General features: G+C 47.4%; 3 protein-coding genes across 3 annotated transcripts; 2 read left to right on the top strand and 1 right to left on the bottom strand.

The window, feature by feature from the left end:
* Positions 1-87: 87 nt before the first annotated feature.
* Positions 88-4,176, bottom strand: mat2al (methionine adenosyltransferase II, alpha-like). Its single transcript, XM_068752730.1, has 9 exons — positions 4,104-4,176; positions 2,991-3,068; positions 2,315-2,437; positions 2,126-2,238; positions 1,706-1,849; positions 1,407-1,625; positions 1,143-1,325; positions 883-1,016; positions 88-805 (listed from the first exon to the last, which is right to left on the bottom strand). Exons 1-9 carry the CDS (start codon positions 4,174-4,176, stop codon positions 703-705), a joined length of 1,170 nt encoding a protein of 389 aa, XP_068608831.1. The 3' UTR covers positions 88-702.
* Positions 4,177-5,921: 1,745 nt separating this feature from the next.
* Positions 5,922-11,495, top strand: prkaa1 (protein kinase, AMP-activated, alpha 1 catalytic subunit). Its single transcript, XM_068752756.1, has 9 exons — positions 5,922-6,018; positions 7,105-7,246; positions 8,570-8,663; positions 8,880-9,024; positions 9,223-9,310; positions 9,426-9,650; positions 9,733-10,252; positions 10,379-10,505; positions 11,203-11,495. The coding sequence occupies exons 1-9, from the start codon at positions 5,922-5,924 to the stop codon at positions 11,493-11,495; spliced, it is 1,731 nt and encodes a 576-aa protein (XP_068608857.1).
* Positions 11,496-16,301: 4,806 nt separating this feature from the next.
* On the top strand, positions 16,302-20,662 carry ttc33 (tetratricopeptide repeat domain 33). Its single transcript, XM_068753091.1, has 4 exons — positions 16,302-16,814; positions 17,987-18,068; positions 19,260-19,391; positions 20,236-20,662. The coding sequence occupies exons 1-4, from the start codon at positions 16,594-16,596 to the stop codon at positions 20,605-20,607; spliced, it is 807 nt and encodes a 268-aa protein (XP_068609192.1). The 5' UTR covers positions 16,302-16,593; the 3' UTR covers positions 20,608-20,662.
* Positions 20,663-20,987: the final 325 nt, after the last annotated feature.

Here is a 20,987-nt window from a genome sequence, read left to right as displayed (position 1 = left end):
GGGTAAAGAAGCTATCCCATGATAAACTGGAGATTATTGTAATTAAAAACAAACTCAAAATTGTTAACATCAATCAGGTGTATGTTATAAAGAATTTAATACACTGACAATCCCAAAAACATACACTATTCTGAAAAGTACCATATAGCACAAGTACCTCGATAGTTTGTGTATACCGGCAGATACATACTTTTGACATTTTTTAAGTCAATTTGATTATTCTGCCTCTGACTATATATTCCTTTTATTAATGTGTCAACTATTATACATTTCAACTCTTACATTTTAGGTGTTTACAACCGTTAAGTAAGTAAAAAGTGCAATATTTCCCTCAGAACTGTAGTGGAGTTGGAAAATAAAAGAACACGAAGTGTCTGAGAAAAACGTATGCAGCTTTAAATCAACACTGTGGATTACATATTGCAAAACGCGTGATTTTCCATCAGCTTTTACAATGTCTTCACAATTTTATTGCATAATAATTCTTGAACAATAACGTGGTTCTCTGACAGGAAAGTACCTCACGATTCAAGGATTTATAAAATGATATCAAAGCTGTTCGTTCAATAAAAAGGCACTGCTCTTACAGTTCCTGGTCAGAAATCATAAAGGACAGAAAAGACGGATGTGCTTTCTTTTACGCGACTGTATATGTTACAAATTGAAACTGGATGCTGGACTGGAACGTGAACGACGCTCAAATTAAAACACCAGAGGCTTTGGTTTTTCCCAGGGGAACCCATCTCTGCCGAAGTGACCGTAGCAGGCCGTGGCTTGGTAAATCGGCCGCTTCAAACCCAGCTCCCTGTAACAGAACGCAGCCAGCATTACACAGTTCTATCGGCAAAAAAAATACACGCGAAGCTGTAGAACGCCGTATACCTCACGATGACCCCCGGCCTCAGGTCAAAGTTCTTCTGAATGATCTGCAGCAACTCGTCTTCGTCCCTGTCCGACGTCCCGTAGTGGAACACCGAGATGGAGAGAGGATGGCTCACACCGATGGCGTAGGAGACCTAGAGGACATCAGAGACCAGAACTTTAAGCTCCAGAAATACTATGTGGATTATTTCACAAACCTTCCATCAACATGGGGGCGAGTTTCCCCTTTTCTGTTAAAATGCGACTTCGACCTTCCTCACCTGAACCAGGACTCTCCTGCACAGCCCGGCTTTGACCAGAGACTTGGCGACCCAGCGAGCCGCATACGCTCCGGACCGATCCACTTTGGAGTAGTCCTTTCCAGAGAAAGCCCCGCCTCCGTGCCCGCCCCAGCCTCCGTAGGTGTCCACGATGATTTTGCGGCCTGTGAGTCCCGCGTCGCTCTGACAACACAGGCACATCCGTCAGCTCCCGCGTCAGCGTGCATCAAGTCAGGCTTCCCCGTGGTTTGGTTCCCGACTCACCTGTGGGCCGCCTTGAAGGAATTTCCCACTCGGCAGTAGGTGGTAGATGGTCTCGGCATCCAAGTACTTGGCGGGAATGATGACCTTCACCACCTTCTCCATCAGGTGGTGTCTGATCTCCTCGAGGGTGATTTCTGGGATGTGCTGAACCGACAGGACCAGAGTGTGGACCCGCAGCGGCTCCATGGCGCCCATGTTGTCTCTGTACTCCACAGTGACCTGCAGGAAGGAGCGCACGACGCTAACAGAGAAGCTGCGCGTTAAGCTCTGCCGCCGGCGGCCATTGCGAGGCGTCTCACTTGCGACTTGGAGTCCGGTAGCATCCAGGGACACTCCCCGTTGCGCGACAGCTCCTTCATCCTGTAGTTGAGCCTGTGAGCCAGCAGGATGGTTAAGGGCATACACTCCTCCGTCTCATCTGTGGCGTATCCGAACATCAGCCCCTGGAGCAGATAGAGGCCGAAGCTCTGAGCCGTCACGTCAAACTAACCCCCCCATGTGTGAAGGAACGCTGAACAGTAGATGCCTCTGATTAGCATGTGTTATTCTGATTTATCTTGGTGTTCCTGGGCGCCACTTCCTGTTTGTTCAGGCTCTAATGACGTTGGCGGCGGCAGAGTACCAAGGGGAGTGCTTGTAAGCGTTTGTCTTCCACCGTTGTGTTTTGAAAAAGCAGTAAATAAATGAAATTTGCGTTCGCACCATTTAAAGTTCCAGACCTGGTCTCCGGCGCCGATGTCCTCCTGATCCCTGCCTTGGAACATGCAGTCGGCGATATCCACACACTGCGGCTCCAGCGCCAACAGAACGTTACAGGTCTTGTAGTCGAAACCTGCAAATCACGTTCCTCGCTTATTCATGCGATGGCTCAGTTTGCCGCTTGATGCGCGAATCCCAGCGTGCCGCACCTTTTGAGGAGGCATCGTAGCCGATTGCCTTGATGGTATTCCGCACCACCGTCTGGAGGTCCACTGTGGCCTTAGACGTCACCTCTCCAACCAGTAAAATCATTCCCGTCTTTGTCACACATTCTAGAAGCAGATCAGACTTTCATGAGTGCATTCCGGACGCGTTGCTCGCAAACCTCCTGACGATAACGGAGTCTTTCCTCACAGAAAGGAAAAGGGATGGAGAGGACAACGAGGCGAGCCCCTGTCAGCTCAGGGTTTATGGGATATACTGTTAGCGAAGGCGTTTCAGAGGTGAGCTTTGATTAAAAGGGCAGACATGAATCATTAGTTATCTTATCACACACCAATGGAACCAGATTCAACCGGCTACACTAAAGACTGCTTTAGTTTAACCTTTCTGATTGTAAAACACTCTCGCTGCTTTCCAGCCGACTGAAAGACCAAACAGGCGGCAGCAGATCTGAGAGGGATTGTGTTCATGTACAATCAATTCTGGATATTTGATTTTTGGGGGGTGAACTGATCCTTTAAGAGAAATAATATGATCTTTATGCCTTTCTTTCTCAGTGTGCTCTGGAAGATTAAACTTGACTTTGATCTAATCTGCTCTTGCGTGAGGACTCCACTGATAGATGAGAGTACTAAGAGTAATGGGAGTACTAAGAGTACTTACCACAGGCCACTTTAGAGTCAGGGTCTAGACTCAGGTATGCATCGAGGACAGCATCGCTGATCTGGTCACACATTTTGTCTGTGAGATATGAAGAGAAAGAGGAGCAGAAACCTTAAGTACAACCTGAGTACAGAATTTATGAATTAATTTCTAATCCATGTTGTCCGGGTCAAAATAATGAGGATGTTGAGATCGTGTTGTTATTAAGTATGATTTTTGATTGTGATTTAATATATAGACCAATCTCTGTGGCGAGTTCCAACTGTCCCTCCTAATGAGTAGAACACAATAAAGGTTGTTGTTTCCATTCTAAACGAACGACCCATTCATGTTGTGAATAAAATGTCTTTATGAATCACTTCAGTGTATAAACAAGGACATTTATTAACTATGTAACCTTCAGTCACTTAATGGTTAAAGTTTACCTCGTTTATTTTTCCCTTGTAGCGTTAAACAGGTGATTATTTATTACTTTAAGACAACATAAGTTAAAATACAGCTTCCATAGGATGTGATATAATAAAACAAGTTCAGGCTCGATCTATCGAACACGGTGAAGCGAGGACGACTTTACTTTCATAAATATATACTTTTATTTAGGCGTGGTAGATTATTTATTCATTATTTACTGGTACTAAAGTATTTTATATCACTGCATCAGCACTTTAGCAACAGGTGAAAGGCCACCACTGGTGCGGATCGATTCTGAAATACCGATATCTCCGATACCAGTATTTACAGTTTAAAATCGATGAGCAAATCAAAATATGGATACTTTCGTAAAGTGGAAAGTAGCTCAACTGTTTGGATCTCGTCCAAATGGCACGAGATTGGTGAGAACTACTTCTTCTTCCGCCTGGATAAGTGTGTAGTGCGGCTCAAGTTACTCAACTCTGACTGGAGATGGCAGAACGGAGAAGGAGCCACGTGTCATGGAACTACTTTAACAAACCGTGTTATATATATATATATATATATAAATAAATATATACACTGACAGAAAATACCGGATCGATATGGGCTTGAATTTAATCGGTATCGCACTTCACTAGTCACGCCTACTAAACCCGCCTCTGTCCTCATGTCCTCTAGTTCAGAAACATTAACCGGTACCGGAGTGTCCTTCTCCTACGGACTCGGACGTGAACAGGAACGTCTTCCCGGTTCTGGTTCCGCTGGGGTTCATCTTCAGCTCGCTGGTCGGTAAAGTCCGTCTGAATCGAGCGGAATTAAAAAGTCCGTCAAACCGGACGACGCGGCGGTGTTGTTTAAACCGGGGTGGACCTTATATTCGCCTGATTATAAAAACAACGGGCAAGGCGCAGCACGGACTTCCGGTCCGTTCACGTCAAGAAGTCGATGCAACGTTTCACAGCAATCACAAAGGAAATAACCTCATGAAAGTAAAATGTAATTTCCGATTTGCTTCCTCATTCATTATAAATATCGTCGGAGACCAGTTACAACTGAAAGCCCTTCAGGCAGCTGCCGGGACAGCCTCAAGATGGCGCTGTTATGATAGGAATGTGTTGTGTGATCCTTCTTCAACGTACACAAACTTCACCCAGCTGCGCCTTTTATTTACTAAATATTTATTTATTACATTATTTATTGATTATTCAGAGGAGCTGACTAAAACCGCAGGGGACCAACTGCACCGGCTACAGTGACCACAAGGTGTCGCCACTGAGATGACAGAGAGTTGGTTAAAGCTTCATTATGGACTTTCGCTGAAGGAATTTCCACCTGATGAATAAAAGCATAAACTGCACAAATATCACCTGACGATTTGCACATAGTGTTAAATGTCTAGAGGTCTTTTTTAATCCTTTAATTCATTCACGGTCAATTAATCTACAACCTCAGACAGAGGTCACACATGTGGAAATGTAAACAAAAACACGCACACGAACTTACACCAAGACCAGACCAGACCAGACCAGCGTTGATGTTTCCTGTTAATTCCCAGCAAACCTTTCAGGGGAGTCATGGTTACTATTCACAAGGCTCTGCCTCCTTTAAGTAACTCAGAACTCACCCGTTGCGTTATTCAAGTTCTCATACTCATGTTTCAAATGATTTCAAATGAAATCATTTGAAACATGAAACATGATTTCAAATGAAATCATTTGAAACATCCCTTGATGCACACATGCCATGATTTTTGAATCTTTGAAGATGCATGGTCATCCATAACTGTCACTGCGCAGCGGCTTTCTGCATCCCGATGAGCCGATTATAGGATTCGCAGCACGACTGAGGATGCTCTGTCTTCCAGATTGTGAGATATACTGAATGTGACTCTCGCACAAATACAAGAAAGTCATTGAAACTACACAACGATGCTTTGTCTTTGACTCACGAGTCCTGGAGATGGAATTCCTACCAACAGAAGTCATACCTGACACATCAGCAAATGCACAGGAAGACTTCAGGGTTGTCTCACATGTCGATGATATGTGTGGGCAAACACGTTATACGAAAGTTGTCAGATGATCTGTTGGTGAAGGGGGGTAGGATTTTATAAGTTCACACTTCATCCTACTCCTTTTGAGCATCTTAAACATGTATGTTTATGAAAATGTGTTTGTTTAGTTTATTTTATTTTTTATTTTTACTTTATGCCTAATGTTATATGGTCAAATAAATAAATAAATAAATGTCAGTTTTGCCTAATGATAATTTCCTCCTGCTTTTAACTCGACCAATATGAAATGTTTTCCGAAAAAAATCAAGTTTGGTAAATTAAAAGAGTCGTCCAATTTCCGAGTGCATCTGAAGGCATCATTGCGTCGTCTACGTCTTTAACGAATCACGCAGGAGCCGGGGCCCCTCCACTCGCTAGCCGCTAGCCTTGAGACGCAAGACAGCTGAGTTCGGTCCGTCTCTGCGCGCAGCTAGCTAACCCCGCAGCAAGGCCACTGCGGGAAGATGGCGACGGAAAAAACGAAACATGAAGGAAGAGTTAAAATCGGACATTACATTCTCGGAGACACACTCGGAGTGGGGACGTTTGGAAAAGTTAAAGGTGCGTCTGATCGCCGAGACGCTTGTGCAACCTGGCCGAAAGAACGACTGTGGCAAGGGGAGCTTTTAGCTTAGCGGCTAATTCAGCGTGCTATCGGGGGCTAGCGTTACCTAAATGCTAAGACGGTCGTCGTCTCGCTGTGTGGCTCTGGGCGTTTAAAACAAAACATGACGTTTCGTTGGCGTAGCCACGGTGACGCCGACCTGTGAATTATGCAGGTTTTATGGCATTAGCTTCTGATTAGCCACTTCATATCAGAGTTAGCGTCTGTTGCGTTGCGAGCTAGCCCGAGAGCTACAAGTCGCTCGTCACGGAGCACACCGGGAAGTAAACGGCCTTTGGGTTGTCGCTCGCTGCTGGCGGGTTTCAACCGTAATTTATTGTGGTTCGGCTGCTCCCCGTTCGGGCATTAAACTAAAGTTATTCTGTTCGGGCGTGTTCTCTACGGAGTCGGGACAGACCGGGGCGAACCGGGCCGTGTGCTCGACGAGGGGGCGGGGCCACCTGGCTGTCAGGACGCGCCTTCTTGTACCGGACCGGTATTTGTTGTGATAGCCATGTTAGCCGTGATAGGTTTTTTTGTTTTTTTGTTTCATGCGGTTATTAATTGCCCCCAAACCGCTGCAGACTGTTTTCTATTTCATCATGTAGACCCAAGAAACACACGAATTAACGAATAGAACGGACCAACCAGTTTTGGTTTGAGTTGGTTGGTTCCCATTGAGTGTTTTCGGTGCACTGGGGGGGGGGGGGGGGGGGGGTCCTATTGCTGAGGGAGGCTAGAGCTGGTTAATAGGTCACTACCAGTGCGGCTGGTAAATCAATGGCAGCTTTGATCTACGCAACTCGGAAGGTTTTGTCATTTGTCATGTTTGGTTTGTGGTGGATTTTACCGGATGTCGTGGTATAATCTCTGTTCAGTCAAGCGAAGCTCTTCTAATTGCGTCTGCGTTGCTGTTGAAGACTCTTCCGGACAATGACCCGACTCACCGGGGCACATACCGGCGTGTCTTCCTCCTTCTGTGGGAGATTCCCGGGTCGGAACAGACGACGCTTCATTCGTGCTCATTTTGTTTGCTCTTCCAGTGGGACAGCACGAGCTCACGAAGCACCAAGTGGCCGTCAAGATCTTGAACAGGCAGAAGATTCGCAGTTTGGATGTGGTGGGAAAGATCCGCAGGGAAATCCAAAACCTCAAGCTTTTCAGACATCCTCACATAATTAAACTGTAAGTCCTCGATTACGCCCTCCTCCCTGTCATTATCTCCCTGCCGCCCCCCTAATGCCACCCACTGAGCTGTTTCCAGACTTTTAAACTGTGTTTTTTAGAATATATCTCTGTCCCAATCTCTTCCCTCTGTTTTTTGTTTTATATATAATATCTTTTCGTTATGCACTCTGCATACACACATATTTTAAAGTTTTGTAATTCTTATGCGAGGCCGTGCCACCTAGTCTCATCTTTTCACAGATCTCTGTGGTGCATGAAATGAGTACGGCCAAACCTTCAGAGCTTCCTGTTTGTTATGGTGACTGTGCACAGGCTGCAGCGAGGGCACAAAGGCACGTTGAATGGGGCATTTGCCCGACCGGGAGGGCGTGGCTGTTGTCCTCACATACCAGCTCCATGTCATGCATGCACAGGAATGTAAACTGCGTGTGTTGAAAGAACGTGATCCTGTCTTTGCTCGTGTGCGCAAACATTGGTGCAGCGTCTGCTTCACTTGCTTGGGGGGTGATTTCAGCAACCGTGACGCGAGAGAAGAGCGTCCTGTCCTGTTCCCGTTGACTTTACTGCAGTAATTATCTCATTTGCATACAGTTTCAGGTCACAGGTACGCGGTCTGAGATCAAACGGTGGATTTAACATAGACAAATAGCGGCAGGCGGCACTAAAGACGTGACGCCGTAATCGCCTTGCCTCTGAACGCTGTTGTTTCACTGCTGCTGAGTTCAATCTCTTGTCTTGTTATCTTTCTGCGGCTTCAGTGTAAATAGATTAAATAGATGTAGGTCTGACATGTAGGAGCAAATTCTGAGAGGACCGGCACCGGATTGGAACCAATAACGCGAGTTTTTATTTTAATCCAGGTATAAATGCTATTTTTCACACAGCGTGGACCGAACCACAGATACGTTTGCGTCATGCAGATTTAAAGTTGATGTTTGTCTTGTTGGTTGGAAGCATTAATGCATGTGGAAGCGGATCTCTTGGATCATTGTCATGGTATTGATTATTTTAAAAAGGTTTGCTCAGGCGAGCAGTCCTTCTGGCCGCTACTGGACTTTTCAGAACGTTTGTTTACTAAAGGTAGAGGGACGGCGACGTTTGGAGTGCAGGGCGAGACTTTTGGGACATTAAAGCACGTCCGTCACACCACAGGCCGAGAAAGGCCTCCATCTTGTTTTGAGAGAATGACAAATGATTCCTTCTGGCCACTCCTGGAGTCTCTAAAACAATCCCGGGATGGATCCTAAATCCAGGAGACGTAACGTCCTGCTGCCCTTTTGTTGATGACCCACAGTTTCCGCCGTGTGTTCCTCTCTCCAGGTATCAGGTCATTAGCACCCCCACAGATATCTTCATGGTGATGGAGTACGTCTCAGGAGGCGAGCTCTTCGACTACATCTGCAAAAATGGAAAGGTAATGCGCGCCGGAACCCGACCGTGCTTAGCGCGCTGCATCGTGACGTGCATAATGATTCTTCTCGGCTGTTGCATATTTTATACGATCGGTGAGCGGACCGGAGCGCAGATGGAAGATGGAATAACCTGGGGAGCAAAAGCAATGGCGGCTTTTAAACACGCCACGGTGTCACAGCGAGGAGTCGCACCTAACGGATCATTTGTGCTCCGACAGCTGGATGAGAAGGAGAGTCGTCGCCTGTTCCAGCAGATCATCTCGGCCGTGGACTACTGCCACAGACACATGGTGGTGCACAGAGACCTGAAGCCGGAGAACGTGCTGCTCGACGCGCACATGAACGCCAAGATCGCAGACTTCGGTGAGTGTTTCCTGAGGTCGGCATCCCATCGGGAGTCTGTACCCCCCCCCCCAGCTAAGAGTCTGCGTCCAATAATCCGAGGGTTGCAGACGGTAAATCACGCTGGAGAATGTTTCTCCGTTGTCCAGCGATTGAAGATGAACTCCATCCATGGGGGGGGGTTTAAACGTTTCACATAATGATGCGAATTCTGTGCAGGTTTATCGAACATGATGTCGGATGGAGAGTTCCTGCGAACGAGCTGCGGCTCTCCAAACTACGCTGCTCCTGAGGTCATCTCAGGAAGGTGAAGCCGACCTTGAAACTTCACTGACACAAAAGCAAGAGACGCTCCTGCTGCTCCGAGATGCTGCAGGATAGAGAACAACTTGGATTTGTTTGTTTTTTTTACCCCCCCTCAGGTTGTATGCTGGCCCAGAGGTGGATATCTGGAGCAGCGGGGTCATTCTCTATGCCTTGCTGTGTGGGACGCTTCCCTTCGACGACGACCACGTGCCAACGCTCTTCAAGAAGATCTGCGATGGGATGTTTTTCACGCCCCAGTATTTGAACCCGGCGGTAATAAGTCTCCTGAAGCACATGCTCCTGGTCGACCCGATGAAAAGAGCCACCATCAAAGAGATCCGGTGAGCAACTCGTACTTGTGGGGGGGGGGGGGGCTTTCATCTTCCTGTGGCTGGTTCTCTGACGATCATTTCTTCCCCCCAGGGAGGACGAGTGGTTCAAACAGGACCTCCCCAAGTACCTGTTCCCCGAGGACCCTTCCTACAGCAGCAACATGATTGACGACGAGGCCCTGAAGGAGGTATGTGAGAAGTTTGAGTGCACGGAGGAGGAGGTGCTGGCGTGCATATACAGTCGTAACCACCAGGACCCGCTGGCCGTCGCATACCATCTCATCATCGACAACCGTCGCATCATGAACGAAGCCAAGGACTTCTACCTGGCGTCCAGCCCGCCCGACTCGTTTCTGGACGACCAGCACCTCACCTCGTCCGGTGCGAGCGTGCCCGGCGTCACCAAGCCCCACCCCGAGCGCGTGCCCTTCCTGGTGACGGAGACGCCACCCAGGCCTCGCCACACGCTGGACGAACTGAATCCCCAGAAGTCGAAGCACCAGGGCGTCCGAAGAGCCAAGTGGCACCTGGGCATCCGCAGCCAGAGCAGACCCAACGACATCATGTCGGAAGTGTGCCGCGCCATGAAGCAGCTGGACTACGAGTGGAAGGTAGAGACGCTCCGTGCCTCGGACTCTTTGTTGTATTTAAACTACAGTTGATCGTGTATCTATGCAGTACTTAAAGTTGCGATCATGCCGATTTACTCGCGCTTCCCTCCCTCTCGTCTCCTGCAGGTTGTGAATCCATATTATCTCCGTGTGAGGAGGAAGAATCCTGTGACTGGGATGCAAACCAAGATGAGCCTTCAGCTCTACCAGGTGGACAGCAGAACCTACCTCCTTGACTTCCGTAGCATAGACGGTAAGGGTTCGCTGCTCTTCATTTTTGATTACATACGTGAGAATTACAAAAAACGACTTACTTTGTTTTCTGCAAACGTTCCTGAGGTTAAAAGGTTTAGATTTTATCAGTTAAAACGGGTCCAGTTGATTCTCGATTCCTGAAACGAGAATGAAAAGGAGCCGTGGCTGCAAAGAAACCCGGTGAAACATTCTGGCTTGATTTCCACATTCTTTTTCTGCTACATGCCTGACCTTCCTCCCTCGAGCCGTTTGGCATTAACCTGGATTCTGCCCTCTCGTGCTTCGGGATCAGGCCAGACTTCGTAAATGATTGACTACGAGGCGGACGACGGTGCGCCGCGGCACCTCAAAGGGAAGTGCGAGATAAGATTCTTGGCGTAGGTCATTATTGCAGCATAAACACGCCTCCTAAAATGGGCACGACGCCAGATTTTGCAGTAAAATCTCCCGCAGAGTTTATGGGTTTGTAACCGGCGGGTTTTAGAAGAGGAACGCTGATTACATTTAGGCTTTAAAAAGAAACCCGGGTACATGTTCAGAATATTTAAATCCGCTAGTTGAGCTCTTTATGAGAGTAGTCAAAAAAAGCCAATTATTTCTGTTAAACAAGCATTTAGGTTTCGGTGGGAAACCGAAGTGGACGACGACGTCTTGTCATTTCAGATGAAAGACTTTTTTCGCCTTGTGTTTTCCAGACGATATGGTGGAGACGAAGTCCGGGACTGCTACCCCTCTCCGCTCCGGATCTGTGGGCAACTACCGCACCGCTACTAAGAACGAGGCGGACGGGGCGGACGGCGCGGCCGCGTCCGCGTCCGCGTCCGGCCTGGTGCAGTCCACCAAAGCGGCAGAGGGCTCCTTGGCGTCGTCGTTGACCTCGTCCATCGACTCGACCGGTGGAGACGACGCGTCTGTCCCTCGACCGGGAAGCCACACCATCGAGTTCTTCGAGATGTGTGCAAATCTTATTAAGCTACTTGCACGATAGCTTGCAAAAACAATCACTAGCCTTCTTTCCTCTGCGAGTGTCTTTATAGCAATAAGCATGCAACCGATTTATGGCGCGACTCGTCCTGGCTGAGGATGGAGCCATTTGTTCCATGGCACTGATGCAGGATAGCGCGTCCCAACCGGAAGAGACGTAGACCGGAATGGAACGGAAAGGGTTGCTCGGAGTAATGATTGACAAACGTATAGCTCGGACGGAACATGCTGGAGGAGGGTTAGATTTCGGATCGGTCCATATCCCACGTTACATACATGCCCACGTGATTACACTGAATTTTCTGTACTGTAATCGGCGAGTCCTGCGTCATGGTGCAGAGTAAAGGGTAAAGCTTTCGCTTTGCGGCGGAGGAAGCCGCGCGTTGAGGGTTTTGTTTTCGGGCGGCAGACGTACAGGATGCGGAAAGCACTTTTGCACGAGTATCTCCTCTTGCCTGCTGTTCTTGTATTTCTCTCGGTGGGGAACAGAAGGGTGTAGCGGCTCCGTCACACCCGTCTTATTATTGTACCGAAGGCGTGCAATGACCCCCGTGTCCCTGCCGAGTGTCGGGGGGGCAAACGAATTCTTGGTCAGATTTGTTTGGTTTTCGGTTGAGATTCTGGGTCGACAGACTAAATTGTCCTGGTTTTGTCCTTGTTGTAAAGATTTCTGTCGGTCCCCTACGTTTTTATATATAAAGACATGGATATATTTATCAGCTCGTTGGGTGGACGCAGCGTTGGTTCTATTGCAAATAGGTTTGTCTTTTTTTTTTTTTTGCATTGAGATCAATTGCTGGATAGTATATATATCTTTCTAGTTTTTAAATCTATTACAATTTTTGTTTTCTACAATCAGACTTATTCTGATACTTGATTTTCTTTAGAAACTGATTTAGTCTGTTTTTATCATTTAATAGCCGTTTTGCGATGGCAGTCAAAGTTTGGAACAAACTTTCAATTTCACGTATTGGATGAAATTTTTTGGTGGGGGGAAAGGTTTTTGTTGTATTTTCTCTAAATCGTAGTTTTGGGTTAAAGGTTAGGATATGAGTGTAACACAATTGAAATGTTCAGTTTAAAAAAAAATTGTCAATCCATCATGTTTTGGCCACTCGGCTCAGTTTGTGTGGGATTTAGAGCAGTCACAGAAATGTCGTGTTTTTTTATCTTGCAGTTTCACCTTGGGACGTTTTACATCCGTTTTAACTTGAAACAGACTTGTGAGTTTCTAATTGTAGAATCCTGCTGGGTCGCGTTCAGCTGTGAGCCGAGGAAGAATTCAGCACACTTCCATTGAGATCATACATTTTATGACTGCTTTTATTTTTCTTTTCTTTTAAAGTCAGATACAACGTCTTGCTTGCAAGCTCACGATGTCCTGGAATGTTAAATCACCCGTACGATGCGTCTGCCTCCGTTCCCTGAGTCTTGTCTTGCGTCTTGTCTTTCGGTCGGCTGCCTTATTGTCATCATTGCTGTTTCATCTTCTTACCGCCATCAAATTCAGAATTCAGTGCTGGTCCTAATAGTTTCCACCATTTGCAACTTCGGATGAACGCAATCCTTTAAAATTGTCGTTCGTTCACAATTACTGTTTAAGGTTTACGGATTAGTCTGAAGTGTTTGGAAAAAGGAAATAAGTCGTCGCTGCAAAACTTGGACATCTGATTACGTCATTGCCAAACAATATTAGACATCATTACTCACTGATGTCAGCGTTTCTGGTGCTGAGCTCTTTACTGATTGGGAACCAGATTTATACAAACAATTTCACTTTCCTGAGATGTAACTTGTTTAAGAAATTGCCAAGAGTGACCGTTTTTTCCCCTTTTCATTTACAAGGAAGACTTTGATTATTTTTAGTTGATATTTGACCTTTGTCTCAGTTTTAAACTCAAGTTTATCAGATATAGTTTGGAAACGCACTAGGGTGGAAGGATGACTATATATTTTGTAGTTACAAGGGCATTTGCGAGTTCTGAGGTTTTATAGGATTGATGTATGTGTCGAACCGTGACCCTTTGGAGAGCTTATGGAGTAGCATCCTAGGGGACTGTTAGCATTTACAATCTGTCAACTCTGACTGAAGTACAACAAAGTTCTATTTTTGTTTGCTGTGTAAAGGGACCCAACGATAATGGACCAGTGTAAATCTGAATGGACAATGTTGAGTCATTCGTATACACAACTGCCTAATAAACTGCTACATTGCACACAAATACGCTGACGTTTCTGCATGATTTCTGCTCTGTTGTGAGCTTTGAGGAGTAAATAACATCACCTTTAAAGTATATTAGTAATTTAATGAGACGGTCATACAATGAACGTAAATGTGTCCCAACAAAAGAACAACTCTGGAAAGCAATAACTATGGCGTCTCTCTATTTAGTTTTAAAATAAACATGGCGTGTTTCTTAAAGATTGTAGACAAACACAAAGACAACATCAAAGTGGTACCTCTACTTACGAATTTAATTCGTTCTGGGAGTAGCTTCGTAACGTGAAAACTTCGTAAGTAGAGACGCATTTTGAATGCAAATGCACTAATCCGTTCCAAGCCCCGCAAAAGTATGATATTTTTTTAATAAATCATAAAAGAGCAGCAGAACATGAAACAAATACATGTTAAAATTAGATTACCGCACAATAAACATAAAACGAGAGGCACATCATGTAAAAAAACCAAAGAATAAAGGAAATAATAAAAATATTAATCTACCTGTTAGCTGTTACTTTTTGTCCTCTTTGTTTACTGGTCCTTTGCGGTGTTTTCTGCCTCGCGTTTCTTGAAAAACTGATCCAATGACGTCTGCTTTTGCCGGCTTTTGACGATCCGTCGGAAATGTGCGAGGCAGACGTCATCATAATGAGCAATAGCCCGACTTGTCAACACTTTTTCCGGGTGATTCTTTTCCACAAATTCCGAGACTTCATGGAATTTTGCTAAAATGTCTTTAATTTGGGCTGATGGAATGATGGCTGCGTCCTCCTCCTCCTCGTCTCTGAACTCCTCCTGCACAGCGGTGTGTTGCATCGCCTCCAATTCCTGCAGCTCCTTCGTGGACAGCTCCTCGTTGTGCTCCTGAATCAGCTCGTTGATGTCCTCGTCATCCACCTCAAGACCCATGCCCTGTCCCAGCGAAATAATTTGGTCAACTTCACTGTCCACCTCGAGCCCCTCAATATCTCGTGGGGCAACAGCATCAGGCCACAGCTTTTTCCAAGCTGCATTAAGGTTACGTGTGGTCACCTCCTGCCAGGCCATGTCGATCATCTTGAGGCAAACAACAATGTCGAAGTGCTCCTTCCAAAACTCACGAAGAGTAAGCCGGGTGTTTTCAGTGATGTCAAAACATCTCCTGAACAGGTGTTTTGTGTAGAGTTTTTTAAAGTTTGCAATGACTTGTTGGTCCATGGGCTGGAGGATAGAGGTGGTGTTAGGTGGGAGGTACAGCACCTTAATAAACGAAAACTCCTCCAGGATATCATCTTCAAGGCTGGGCGGGTGGACAGGGGCATTATCGAGAATGAGGAGGCACTTGTAGGGGAGATTGTTCTCCTCTAGGTACCCCTTAACAGCAGGGCCAAAAACCAAATTAACCCAGTCAACAAAAAATTGTCGGGTGATCCCGGCCTTGGCATTTGCCCTCCATAGCACCTTAAGTTTTTCTTTTATTATTTTGTGAGTCTTGAATGCTCTGGGATTTTCGGAGTGGTACACCAGCAGGGGCTTGATTTTGCAGTCCCCGCTGGCATTGGCGCAAAGGGCAAGTGTAAGGCGGTCCTTCATGGGCTTGTGGCCCGGCATTTTCTTCTCCTCCATTGTAATGAAGGTGCGGCGTGGCATCTTTTTCCAAAAAAGGCCCGTCTCATCACAATTAAAAACTTGCTGTGCACCGTAGTCTTCATCGATCATCAATTGTTTGAATTTTTGTACAAATTCAGCGGCCGCTTCGTGGTCGGCGCTAGATGCCTCGCCATGGCGAACAACAGAGTGAAGTCCAGTCCTCCTTTTAAACTTCTCGAACCACCCACGCGATGCCTTAAACTCCGGGTGTGGTCCTTGTGCCGAATTTCTTTCGCCTGTGTCCTCCTTCACTATGTCGGTAAAGATGGCGATTGCCTTTGCGCAAATTATGGCCTCTGTCACTGTGTCACCAGCGATCTCTTTCTCTTTTATCCACACGAGTAACAACCTCTCCATCTCATCGTTCGCTGCTGACCGCCTCTTGGAAATGATAGAGAGGCCTTTGGAAGGAACCGTAGCTTTTAGGGCTTCCTTTTGTTTTATTATCGTGCCGATCGTAGATATATTACGGCCATATTCTTTTGCGAGATCACTCAAACGCATCCCCTTTTCATACCTTTCTATGATCTCTTGCTTTGTTTCTATGGCCAGAAAAAGTCTCTTCCTCTTCTTTTCTCCTTGTCCACTTTTCTGCATGTCTTTTTTGGGGTCCATTGTGAATGACAGCTCTTCGTAGCGGTACTGTACCATAGACTGTTTACAGAGCGGGACGGGGACACGAATAGCATGCTGGGATACACGCATACGCAACGGGTTGCCAGGCAGATTTTAGGCGATAGCCAATGGCAGAGCAGCTACAAGTTTGTTTACGTTCGGGGAACTCTGGGAGCGGCGAATAGCAGTGTGTGTACTGTATTTTTGACTTCGTATCCTGTAACGAGAGGCAATATTTTCCCATTCAGATACTTCGTAACCTGAAACTTTCGGATGTATAGACATTCGTAAGCAGAGGTGAATTTGAATTGTGTTCGTGTCTCTTTAAGAGTTAATGTAAATATGCTCGCAGCTTCCGGGTCACACATCTGACGTATTACCAAAATGTGGCCAAACATTAGCCTCCGTTAGCTTGTCCGTTTAAACTCGCGGAAAGCGGAGATGCTGTACGCGCACCTTCCCTCCCGAGCGTAATTTATTGTCTTAAAAAATAACGGGACTCATGAGCGACCTTTGACTCGGCAAACGCACTTTAAGTGTCCCGGGCTCCGGGAAGTGTTAGCGAACAGGCTCGCCCCAAGCTAACGCTAAGCTAGCTAGCTAGCTAGCTCGTCTCGGGTTCGGGTTCGGGTGGAGGATGGCTTCATTTGGCTGGAAGAGGAAAGTTGGCGAGAAGGTTTCAAAGTCAGCGCTGCACCAGTTCGAAGCCGAGAAGGCTGAAGATGACGGCGGAGGTCGGGAGGAGGAGGTGGACTGGCTGCAATCCATCAAACGACGCCGGGAGATTCTGCAGGAGGACTGCGCAGCCAAGAGCAGGAGGTTGAGGGAGGAGGGCGAGCAGCTAGCCGAGCGAGGCAGGTGAGGGATGCGTTACAGGCCCGGACCGGCGCACCTCCCCGGGGGTTAGAATGCAAATCAAATTTATGATAAAGCTTTATCAACTGTGAAATGTATAAATAAAGGAACCGACATTTACCAAAAATAATCTGCATGTGATGTCAGAAAACGTCCACAAGGTGGCGCCATTGCAAAGCCCAGCTTCACCTGCAGCGTAAATCTTAATGTCATTCAGAGGCGCCATCAACAGGTTTATAATTAATTATAATAAATCATGTATCTATTGATTCTTTGCGGGGTCTACAACCATTTCTGTAGAAATTAAATCGAGCCTAATAAAAATATTCTCTAATGGAAACTTTTGTCAGCATTGCATCTGATATTTTTCTAAATAATAAAGACTTTAACACCAAAACAAAATAGAATTCCTCTAAGAACTGTTATCTAATATTTATCTGTCATTACAGTTGAACCTTTTTGGTTAAATAATGACCCCCCCCCCAACTCTATGGCCAGTAATGTCTGACCTCGGTGACCACAGTAATCGGATTAGCGTGTGGAAAGTGGATTTTGCTGGGGAAATGAACTGTGATCCCTAATGGCTGTTCAGAGGTTTGGGATGTCTGGCCGCCGGCGACGCCTTCCTGTGACGTCACACGCCGTTACGCAGGTTGAGATGCTCCTGCTGTGATTGAGAACCTCCCGTCTGTGATCAAATTCCCCTTTTACACAGAGACTCATGAGTTTGTGCCATCTCATGTGTAACTGTTTCATCACTTATTGCTTCATTTCCTCACATGAACCTTCCGTTGCTTTTGCCCCCCCCCCCCCCCCCCCGCACCTCAGTTCCTCTTCCTCGCCCTCCTCTTGGACTGATCAATCTCAGGCCTGATCCTGGTTCCGGATGCAGAACAAGCATCTTAACCGATCAGTGTGAATGATCTCTCTTCAGAAGCTCGGAAATAATCTAAAAGAGACGGCGTCCACCTCCAGGTCTTTGTTGCTGTCTGCCTATTAGAATAATTCTCAAATCAATATTTCCCGGAGGAGGAGGAACAGATAGTATCTGTAAATGCCGGATCTGCGAACCGTTGTAAATTAGCGAGGTTCGCCCAGTGCGGAGGAGCAGCCAGCTGACGGCTCGTGATGCCATAAACAAACACGTTGTGTGTGTGTGTGTGTGTTTTCCGCAGGCACTGGGAGGCCATTAAGAAGTGGGACGAGGCCGTCCAGCTGACCCCAGACAACCCGGACCTGTACGAGATGAAGTCTCAGGTACCCGTTCGCCCCATTTCCTCCCGACGGCATTGTCCGGAGCCTCGCGGCGTTCGGCTCGGACCTCATTTCCTGTCGAAGGACTTAAACGCGTTTCGTCTGGCCGTGATGACACACGGTTCACACGTGACAGCGTTCCGCATACAGGGGAGGAACTCTGACGAATCGGGCGGACGCTCCAACCGGTTTTGTAGGATGTCTTTTTCTCCCTTATGGCCCCCCCCCCCCCCCCCCCATCAGACCAGTATGCACAGCTGCCGTCCCAGTTTGTGCAGCGCGTCAGGGATGACTCAGCGTCCGCATCGACCCGCCGGACAGGTGACATCATCGAGTTCATGTTCCCAACAGCTTTCATTTTTAAGGCATTAAAGCTCAATGTCCTCATCTGCCCCCCCCACCCCCCCCCCCCTCTCACTTCCTCCTCTGCCGGTCGATATCTGTGTCTTTAAGTGTTTTCTTTGTATTTGAGCTTCTACTTCTCTTTTTGTTGTTGTTCTCTAAATGTCTTTAAAAATGAGAGGAGGGGGCGAGTTGAGCAGCGAGAGGAGGCGGGGGCGAGGGGAGACGGCGAGGGGAGTTGGCGGGGGGGGGGGGGGGGGCGAGAGGAGGCGGACGATGAACAGAGATCTCTAATATTTCTGATTTATTTACCAACGCAATAAAATCCCTCTTCTTACAGCCAGAAGCGTTCACATCTCGGGGGGGGGGGGGGGGGGGGCGGGGGGACGTAATGCAGCATCATCCATTACATGATATTTGAGAAGGAAATGATTAGAAGACCACGTCTGGAATAGCCACCACAAAGAGGACCCCCCCCCCTAATGCTACGACGTGAATCATTCCGTAAACACAGGCTTTTTTTAAAAAATACTTCGGCCCAGTGTGTTTGAATACAAACATTTAGCACGGCTAACCTATTAGCGTCCATTATCTTGGAGGAGGGGCTCTTCACATTCCCCCATTAGAGGATCTTTGGGCCGCTGCGGTTCTTTTACTTCCCCTCATCGCTTTCCTCCGATTTAACTCCGTTCGTTTTGAGCCTGATATTCTTCCTTTGGTTTTTCTCATTAAGTTCCGATCACGGATAAGTTTCCTTTTCTTTGTTTTTTTAAATTTTAATCATCAAAACTTTATTGAAATGAAGCCACAGACAGACTCAAAGCCTTTTATCCGTGTTGATCTCCTTCCCAGGTCCTCACCATTCTGCAGGAAGTGTTCCCCGCTGTCAAGGAGGCGGAGATGGCAGTGAAGCTCCGCCCCCTTTGGTGGGTGGGCTGGCAGACTTTGGGCCGCGCCCAGCTCAACCTGGGCGAGGTGGACTTGGTGAGAACGACTCGCTCACAAATATAAACACACACACACCGCCTGCAGAGAGGAATCTTGTGTAGCAAAGAGAAGTCTCTCTTTCGGAGCCTGCCAGACGCCCGGGGCTCGGACGGTTGCTTAAATTACCCGTGAACATGCTGCGACCTGCGGGTCGACCGAACCTGCTGATCCCAAATATTCTGTTATAGCCGAGCAAACGCCACGGCGAATCCCTCCCAGGGCGAGCGACCTGTCCTACGGCGTCGGCAGCAACAACAGGAAGTGATGAGAGTTAGTTGAGATCAAACCAAAAGTTTGAATAGAAGGCCCCTCTATTTTTAGCGAGACTTGTCGAGTCGTGTTTTTAGCGCTTTGTGTTTGCGTGGCGCCTCTTTTCAGAAATGTCAGGCGGTGACGTTTCTTCTTCTTCTGCATCCTTCATTTCATTTCATCTTGGTGTTGCTCTCTGGAGAAGAGAAGCAGACATGAAAATGTATCCCTTATTTTTCTGTAAACAGCTCTCAGCTTCTCATTCCAGTCATTCCGGCCACAGTTATCCAGGGAAGCGGTTGATCGGCCGGCGGGAACGTTCTGTCCTTCAGGGAGGACGTTCGGAATAAAAGCTGACGCGGCGGTTGAACTTGACGGAGCGGTTTACCCGTTAAAAGTTGTTGACTTGATGTGCGTTCTCATGCGGAGACTGATGACATGGAATTATGCAAAATTCCAATCAAACATGACGCTGCGGAAAAAGTTCCTGAGCGAAGATGTGAGGCGCGCCGTGCGCTAACGTTGGGCTAGCGTGCGGAGCTACATTATCGACCGATGTTTAAGTCCTCGTCTTGTGCTGCTGTCCCTGCAGGCCGTCCGGTCCTTCCAGATCGCGGTCCACCTGTGTCCGTCAGAGCGCCCCCTGTGGCAGGAGGACCTGGCGTGGGCTCACAGGCTGCAGAAGCAACACGCGGCAGAGGCGGAGAAAACGCGACAAGAGGAGGAGGCCCAGAGGCAGATCCTCAACGCCCCCGAGCTGGAGCAGGACTATGACTTTGAGTCGGACGAGGTTCTGGCCGCTTGCGAGGCCGTCGCCGACCGACAGACGCGCTACGAGGAGCTGAGGAAGACCACGGTGATCGTGGACGCTGAAGGGAATGTAAGGAACGTCGTCACCGGGGAAGGTTCGCAGGAAACGGCGACGTCAGCGGAGGAGCAGTACGTCAAAGCGAGAGGACGCTAAAGTTCTGTCTGGCCTTATTTATGGAAGACGTGTGAATAAAACAAATCCGTGAACGCCGACCAAACTTCTGCGTGTTTGGCTTTCTGTCTCTTTAACGTTAGCAGCTCTTTATTTATGATACCGCTGGAGGTCCGGTGAGAGACGAACCGGGTCGGGTCATGCTGGACATTTTTCTGTGGTCAGTCCGAAACACTTTTCTCTACACGTCTAGAGAAGGAAGAGGAACTTTCATATTTCATCATCCGTCCCCCGAATCCTTTCTATTGCTACTCATCGTAAGATAGTGTTCACCAGATCGGTTGCCATGACACCTGGCGATTTGGTTGGTGTTCCCGTTTCAAGAAGTCTGGATTCGACAGAAACAAAAACGCACGGATGTA

This window comes from Brachionichthys hirsutus, chromosome 19 (genome assembly GCF_040956055.1).
Source record: "Brachionichthys hirsutus isolate HB-005 chromosome 19, CSIRO-AGI_Bhir_v1, whole genome shotgun sequence".
Lineage (NCBI taxonomy): Eukaryota > Metazoa > Chordata > Actinopteri > Lophiiformes > Brachionichthyidae > Brachionichthys > Brachionichthys hirsutus.
The sequence above is the reverse complement of the archived record's forward strand: the minus strand, read 5'-3'. Positions and strand labels throughout refer to the sequence as shown.